The sequence below is a fragment of the Eucalyptus grandis genome, chromosome 3 (genome assembly GCF_016545825.1).
Source record: "Eucalyptus grandis isolate ANBG69807.140 chromosome 3, ASM1654582v1, whole genome shotgun sequence".
NCBI classification, from domain to species: domain Eukaryota; kingdom Viridiplantae; phylum Streptophyta; class Magnoliopsida; order Myrtales; family Myrtaceae; genus Eucalyptus; species Eucalyptus grandis.
Window position 1 is genome coordinate 34949379 of NC_052614.1, and position 8336 is coordinate 34957714.

The 8336-nt window shown below is 39.0% G+C and overlaps 1 protein-coding gene across 1 annotated transcript; it reads right to left on the minus strand.

Moving 5' to 3' along the window:
- Positions 1-933: 933 nt before the first annotated feature.
- LOC104437313 (sodium transporter HKT1) lies at positions 934-5956 on the minus strand. Its single transcript, XM_010050248.3, has 3 exons — positions 4702-5956; positions 3239-3472; positions 934-1283 (listed from the first exon to the last, which is right to left on the minus strand). The coding sequence occupies exons 1-3, from the start codon at positions 5913-5915 to the stop codon at positions 1085-1087; spliced, it is 1647 nt and encodes a 548-aa protein (XP_010048550.2). The 5' UTR covers positions 5916-5956; the 3' UTR covers positions 934-1084.
- Positions 5957-8336: the final 2380 nt, after the last annotated feature.

Below are 8336 nucleotides of genomic sequence, written 5' to 3' on the forward strand. Positions count from 1 at the left end.
AATTATTCGACTTATGACAAAGAGTTCTATGCCATTGTCCGAGCTCTTGATCATTGGAGTCATTATTTGAGGCCAAAGCAATTTGTCCTTCATTATGATCATGAGGCGCTTAAGTTTATTAGCGGCCAACGGAAGCTTAATTCGAGACATGCAAAATGGGTAGAATTTCTTCAATCCTTTTCTTTCGTCTCAAAATATAAACCGGGGCACACTAATGTTGTAGCAAATGCTTTATCGAGAAGATATTCTATGCTTGCGGTTCTGGACTCTAGGATTCTTGGATTTCAATCAATGAAAGAACTTTATTCTGAAGATGCGGAGTTCTCATCCATCATCAACAATTGCAAGCGGGGAGTTCAAGGTATATATATTCTTTGCAAGATGGCTTTCTTTTTAAAGGAAATCAATTATGTGTGTCGAAGAGTTCTTTTCGCGAATTGCTAATTCGAGAAGCGCATGGTGGAGGATTGGCCGGTCATTTTGGTATTAACAAAACTCTTGAGGTTCTTCGAGAGCATTTCTATTGGCCAAAGATGAGTGGAGATGTGCATGCTATCATCTCAAGGTGTGCAACTTGTCAAAGATCAAAAAGCCATTTCCATCAAGGTTTGTATACTCCACTTCCGGTACCATTGTAGCCCTGGGAGGATGTTAGCATGGGATTGTGCATATAATATGGGCAGGATTGGTTTCGTCACAGTTTTTTGGTACCTATGTCAACGCCACCGGAAATTTCCATATATTGTGCCCCGACGGTGGAATCCGAATTCCACCGTTAGTGCACAATGTAATAACTCAAAAAAGTACAAGCAAAAAACTCGAGAATTTTCAATTATGGTCAAGTCTTACATGCGATATATTGACGCGGGATATCTACGTTGTGGTCTCTAAACCTAGTTATGCCTCCAACTCTGTGGTATGTTAATTTTCACAGTAAGAACACCTTGTGTACTGGACAAGATTAAAAAAGAAGTTGAAGGAGCAAAATCATGAAGACAATGAGGATGATTTTGCCCTGATCTCTAGATCTAGTGATGCTCCATTTGCTTGCTCGTGGGGGTGTAACAAGGTCTTTTTGTCTCTCTCACAAGAGTATCCAAGCTCGACCACCCTTCATGTTAAACTTTTTTAATCTTCCGAAAATCATGACGACGATGAGAATGATTTTGCCTTGATCACTCCATTTTCCAGAGAATCCATACCACTTGTCCTCGCAGCCTTCAACGGGCCTTAGTTGTAGTTCACAACTGTAACCCATCGTGAATCCGACATTCCCATATGCGCTGCAATTTCATAAATCGTGACTTCATCACACTAGTTTGTTCATGTTATGGATACATGTCCATCACTTTCACGACACAAAAGCAAATTACTTATGAATTTACCCGCATCTAGTACGTGTGATTGCCATTGCACTAATATATCAGTATGATTTGAGAGCTCTCATAATAGGGGGGGGTGTGACTATTGACGAAACAAAAAAGAAGATAACTTTTATTTTTGGCAACCTTTACCGCGCCAGGCTACATAAGTGATGTTATTCCTGCAACATAGTTTATCCAATAATTTAGACCTTGAAAATGTTGACAATATGTGGTAATCACCTATGAAAATCACGCAAATACTTTTTTTCGTTGGCCTAGCTGATCGAATATTTGATTAGCACCAATTAAAATCACGTAGAGCTGGGGGATCATGATTGGTCATCCTAGCAAGGCTTTAACCGACAACCAAGTGTCGACATTATTTTTCGTTCTCACGGAAACGTATTATCCAAATGTTTGACTCAAGCAAACGGTCAACAACGTGTGAGGAAACGTGCGATCAAGTGCCTAGAGGGTCTTCGAATGGGAGAGGGCGACGTCCTCGAGGCGGTTCACACGGATCATGGCCAAGCCATGGATCACTTTACTGGGGAAAAAATATCCTAAAAATTATACAGCGGCCATTTCAATCATAAAACTTTTAATTATGCTAATTCAATCATAAACCTATTACATGGCGGCTAATTCAGTTCTATACCTTTCAATTATGCCTATTGAATCTTAAAATTTTTGACAATTTTGTCAATTTAGTTCTAAACTTTTTTACGATTTCCTAACATAGTTCTTTCAGCTAGCTTTGCTTGTAAATTGCTTACATGGTAGCTTAGTCAATGCTAGCTATCCTATTACATGGTACTGCCAGTGCTAACGTTGACAATTTTCTTCAACTTTTTCTTCTTACTTTTTTGTATTCTTTTCTTTTCTTTTCCTTTTTTTTTTTTTTTCTCTTTTCCTTTTCTCCCTCCACTAGCGAGAGCTTCGAGGCCCTTGCTAGGCAACAACTGCCCTCACCAAGTTTGATTAGGTTGCTCTTGCAGGCCCCTCGGGAGGGTTGCCCTTGGTTGGGCAAGCATGGGCTGCCCTTGCCAGCCCCTAGCAAGGGAACCCTTGCCCAAGGCCGAGCTTTGAGCATCCCTTGCCCAAGGTTGGCAATGGTCAGTAGAGGAAAAAGGGAAAAAAAAAAAAAAAGAAAAGAAAAATGTACTTCAATTTTTAAAATTTTAAATATTATCCAGATCGGCGTCGGTTGTGCTAAATAAAATGGTTGACATTGAATTGACGCATTTGGAGGGCTTATAACTTAATTGATGCACATGAAAGCTTCATTGGTGTAAAGTACTAATTGGTAAATCACCAAAATATTTAGGACTAAATTGACATAATTAGGATGTTTAAGACTAAATTGACAAATCGTCTAAAAATTTAGAATTAAATTGACACATCTAAAAGGTTTAAAACTAAATGGATAAATTGTCAAAAAGTTTAGGATTACATTAACGCACTTGAAAGATTCAGAACTTAATTGATTACCATATAATAGGTTTATGACTTTTGGATAATTTTCCCTTTTCATGGAGATTGTCTAAATAATTTGAGGAGGTGGTAACGAGGGATGGTGCCTTGTGAGCACTAATAATACTCAACAGTGCCTCAGAATCTATTCTTTTGAAAAAAAAAATCCTAATTAATTAAATTCAGTTGTCCCGTTACCCATTTATAAACTATAATATTTAATTTTTATTTATTTACATTTATTTGATTAGATGCACAAAAAGTCTTGAAACTTATTGTAGTGTTGAAATTTATAGATCATTTCGTAGCTCGTATTATTTCTTTTTGACTATCTATGAATATGGATATCCGCATTTAAACAACAAGATTTAAAGGAGAGGAGGGAAATAGAGATGCTTAACCTTATCACTTCGACCACGATGTTCAACACATTGAAATTGAGGGGATCTTCCTTCACCTTTTTCCTCTCTGTAATGCAAACCATGACGATAAAGATGGCCACGTAGGAGAGCTGTGAGAATTTGAGATTCTCCAACAGTAGCTTGTAATTCTTTTTCGGCTCTTTGCCTTCTCTGTTTCCCGGGAGCCTCTCATCCTCTTTTGCCGGTAGAAACGAGGTATACGGGGGAAGGTACCTGAAGATTATACACATGAAAGTATTTAATGGACAAAGATCACGTAATCATTATCATTTACATTACTTACGCACATCCGGCGTGTTAGATGATTAAACTTGTTAGTTGAAGAATGGTCGATATTGATTATCATCAGGCGTTGTGGTAGGTTTGATAAAGAAGCATATGTATTTACAAGGTAGATGCTGGTTATTTATGCTGGTTACAGAGTTCTAATCGGATTGTGCTAAGGACTTATAACTTGCCAGCCATTTAGTAATTCTTCTCGTACTTGTTTAATTGATGTTTTGAAAGTTAAATCACTATAAAAATTGACTAATGTTCCGAAAACACTCGTCAAATAACTCAAATGCTAAATAAAATGCCCTTTCTATTAAAATTAATCTTACTTGTTTCAGTGAAATTCTTGAAAATCATGGGTCGTGAAAATCGCCAAGTTATTAAAGCTCATTACACAGTTGACCTAAGTGTGTGTACATATTGGGGCATCTCGGTCTAGGAGAATTTATTATTGACAGTTTTCATAAGTTGTTTTGGTTACTCAACCTTAAGAGAGTTTTCAACGTGCAATATATAACCAATCTCCACTTTCTTATCAAGTCGCATCTGGCCAATCTTCGTCATCACCATATTTAATTCGAATACAAATAGTGACTAAGTGACAAAAATGAGTTGACCTATTATGGCATGAACATAAAAACCTCGGACAATGCCCCAAATACACTGAAGAAAAGCTCAATAATGCCGCATAATAATGCTTTAGATTATTCATCCTTCAATAATGCAATTATTTTAGCAACCTTCCTTAAGAGTCAATATTTTAGTAATTTACGAACAAATCATAACTATGTTAAAAGTCAGATGGAAATCGTTACAAGTAAGGGAAGACCCCTTTGAGATGGTGATGCAGTCATTTTCAAATACGTCCAAACCATTTACTTACTTTTCAAGATAATGTGCCACATGTCAATAACTAAATTGATTGACGTTTCGCTTCTCTAGACGCCCATGTTCTATCATAAGACACGGAGAGTGGGGATAGGAAGCGGCAAGGTGAGAAACTGTTTTACATGCGACTTTTATTTGGTTTAAGAAGAATAAATTATAGGCAGGAATTTATGTACATTCCTTTGTTTTTCTTTTCCAAATCGCCAGCCAAATATTTTATTAGTGAATGGCTAGGTGAGAGAGAGAGAGAGAGAGAGAGAGAGAGAGAGAGAGAGACTCACATCATGACGACGAATACCACCAAGATGGCAGGAGCAACTTGCGACAGATCGACGATCGTCTCGCCCGTATATCTGGTGTTCACGCACTGAAAAAGCACACCCGTGATTTTCTCATACGAGCTCAATCCACTCAGCAACTCTGAATCCCACTGCATGGAGCAAAATATTACAAACTGAACACCAATAAACCCCAACACCGTGACCACCAGTAGCGACGAGTAGAGGCTTGGAAGCAAGTGTTTGTAACCAACTTCACTTGTCCTGCTCAACAAGTACATCATTTCTGCTTTGACCCAGAATTTCCCCATGAACCAAATCGTGAACCGTAAGGTCGACGGGAACAACGTGTTCCCGAGAAGGACCTGAGGGATGAGAATCAAGAGGAGGCCGGAGTTTTTGCTGAAGACAATCATGTTTTCATTTGTGGGGACAAACCCGCAACTAGCAAAGGTCGACACGATGGTGAAGACTGAAAAGGTCATCATTTTGAGACCCTTCGTCTTCAGCACGTCTCTAGCGCTAGAAACACGTTTCATATAAAGCACAACCATGGCAACACCGAGAACATGGACTCCTATAAGGTAACCTAACACTACAAAACACAAAAATCTAACGGAACAATATTTCAGATGGTCAAGATCTAAGGACTCGTCTCGTGATCTGTACAAGTGGGGGTCTACTTGTGAGTTCGGGCGATCTAAGTTCGTTATTTCACCTAACTCTATGTGGTCAACGATGTCGTTTGTTGGGTTCGAGGGGTAGAGATTGCTATTGACAGAGGCGACTTTTTCTTTGGTTTTGATAAGCCACCAGAGCTTCGTTTTGGTAAAGTTAAGCCCAACAAGGGAAGTGAAAACCTCCCCTCCGATGAACATCAGGATAGTCATCACAACAAGCTGGGAATTGGAAAAGACCTCCATCTCCACCGTGGACATGCTTGAGACGGTTGCCGCAGAGACGGAGGTGAAGAACAGATCCAAGTCCCTGGGCCTAAAGGAATTGGTCCGTGGCCTTAAGTCCTTGAGGACCCAGAAGCCAAGGAACGAGAGGAAGACGAAGTAGAAAACTTGGATGCAAAAGGAGTTGATTCGGAGGAGCAGGAAGCGGTAAATGTGAGAAAAGAGGAAGCAAAAGGACCTGCAGATGCAGACTAGTTTAGGCCATGGAGCACTACAAAGACACACAGCTTCTTTTCCTAAACAAGGAAGGTTCATCCTTTTTTGTTGTTATTGCACAGGAACGAAATTGTTCTTGTTGTTGCGAGAACTTGAGGTTGGAGTGCTGGTGTATATATAGGAGTCTCAACCTAGGGTTCAAGCAGTTGGTCATGGCCTTAAGAATTTTCTACTTGAAGAACCGAAAATATTTGTTCAAATCATACAAACTGCCATGGATAAAAGCCACCTGCCCAAATGAAACCTTTAGACTTAACTGGTGTATGAGAATTGCAAAGTAATTTACGTCTTTAGATGATTGGGACATCCGTTCTTATTTTTTTGCATTATATATGGTAAGAAGAGAGGCATGGTCAACGTTCATGAAAAATTAAAGATGCACACTGCACACATGAGTGCAAAAAGGTGAATAATTTTCTATGGGGGTCCACTCGGTACAGATGCCTCTTGGAGATAAAATAATCGGCAAAGCGTCAAAAGGAGGAAGCTATCGGTGGCTTCTTCGCTAGGAAGGTCTGTTCAAAATTCACAGCAGAGGGAGGTCGAGGTGTAATTCGGTGTAATTCGGTGTGTCGTCAATGAGATTTTCACATCTGGACATTGAGTATGGTCCAGAAGAAACGGAATCGGGCTTTAATGCATTACCGCCACCCTCAGCCTCCCATGTCAGTAAAAAATGATTCAATTATCATCGTTCATATTCCCTTCCAAATTCGACCAAAAAAAAATTGTTCCCTTCCAATTTTTCAAACGGAAACCATGTATCGTGGATAAACCTATATTTTGCAAAAATCAGTATGGACATGTAGTATTGCTCAAATCCTTTTCGAAATAGTTCGTTTTATGAAAAATGAAACTTGTTGAATAATATTTTCAAAAAATTATTTCATTTTCCTGTGATTGTCTTTAGCAAAAATCATGGAAGTAAATTTTTGTATTTTCCATAAAATGATGAAACATGTACTTGAGAAAACCTCTGAAATACAACCTTAGCTCCCAAGCTCAAGTGTCGAGCACTTGGCCTAGAGTGCCCCATCATCAAGGTCATAGGAGCAGCATCAAGGATCAAGGCCCGGCTTCAAGTAACCTAAGGTCAATAGCCGAGGATCAGGTGAAAGAACGCAAGGAGGAACAAGGAAAAGAGAGGAAATTTTTGTATATTCTATTTCGTAAATCAATGATGTACAAAGCTCTACAATTATAGCACTAGGCATGTACAAAAAAAGGGAAATAAATGATGTTACAAATCAAATCCTATACTAGACTGATATTAATTGATTTTCCATATCAATCTAAATATTGTACAAATCCATAAGATTGCATATCTTCCAACACTCCCCCTCAAGCTGGTGGCTTGTAAATGTTCAAGACACTTAGCTTGCTTAGTACATATGCGTGTTGTTTCTAACATAGAGGTTTAGTAAAAATATCCGCAAGCTGCTCTGTAGTCCCAATTCCTCTTGTCTTAATTATTCCTTCTTGAATCTTCTCTCGAGTAAAGTGGTAGTCCACTTCTATGTGCTTCGTCCTTTCGTGCATTATAGGATTTGACGCAAGTTTAAGCGCTGCGTCATTGTCACAAAATAACATGGTCGGTCCCTTTGTTCGCACTCCAAGATCTTGAAGCAAGCCTCGTAGCCACACTATTTCACAAGTGGTCTTAGCCATAGCTCGATACTCAGCCTCTACTGAAGATAAAGACACGGTTGGTTGCTTCTTCGTTTTCCAAGACAGTAAAGACTTTCTTAGCATGATACAGAATCCTGTAATTGATCTACTGCTCATCGGACAAGTTGCGTAATCAGCGTCACAATAAGCCGTCATCTCCACGTTGCATTCTCTTGAAAGAAGAATTCTAAGCCCTGGACATTTCTTCAAATACTTAATAACCTTTAGAGCGGCGTTCATGTGGGACTGCTTGGGTTTATGCATAAACTGACTGAGTGTCTGCACAACATAACATATATCCGGTCTAGTCATGGTCAAATATATAAGCTTTCCTACCAACCTTTGATAACCTGTCGGATCTCTGAGAATAGGATCATCTTGGAGATTTCCTTCATTATGGTCTACGATGGTTAACTTGGCATTTTGTTTGATTGGAATTGTTGCCAGTTTGCTTCCCAATAGACCTGCTTCTGATATGATCTCTTGCACGAATTTTCGTTGACTAAGTGAAATCCCTTGATATGATCGTGCAATTTCTATTCCCAAGAAAAATTTGGGTGATCCCAAGTCCTTTATATGAAATGTCAAATGCAGGTATTCCTTGAAGCTCTTTAGGGCAATTGTATCGTTATCCATAATGAGTATATCATCAACATATATATCATTAAAAATATGGATGACGTACCTTTTGTCCATGTAAAAAGAGCGTAATCATATTTGGACTGTTTGAAACCTGCTGTTGTGAGAGCATTTGTGAACTTGGCATACCATTGCCTCGGTGCTTGTTTGAGA

Coding starts and splice junctions, on each gene's coding strand:
- LOC104437313 (XM_010050248.3), bottom strand. CDS start 5,915: ATGAACCTTCCTTGTTTAGGAAAAGAAGCTGTGTGTCTTTGTAGTGCT. Junction 3,473..4,701: donor GTGGTATTCGTCGTCATGAT/GTGAGTCTCTCT, acceptor TATAATCTTCAG/GTACCTTCCCCCGTATACCT. Junction 1,284..3,238: donor ATCGTGGTCGAAGTGATAAG/GTTAAGCATCTC, acceptor ATGAAATTGCAG/CGCATATGGGAATGTCGGAT.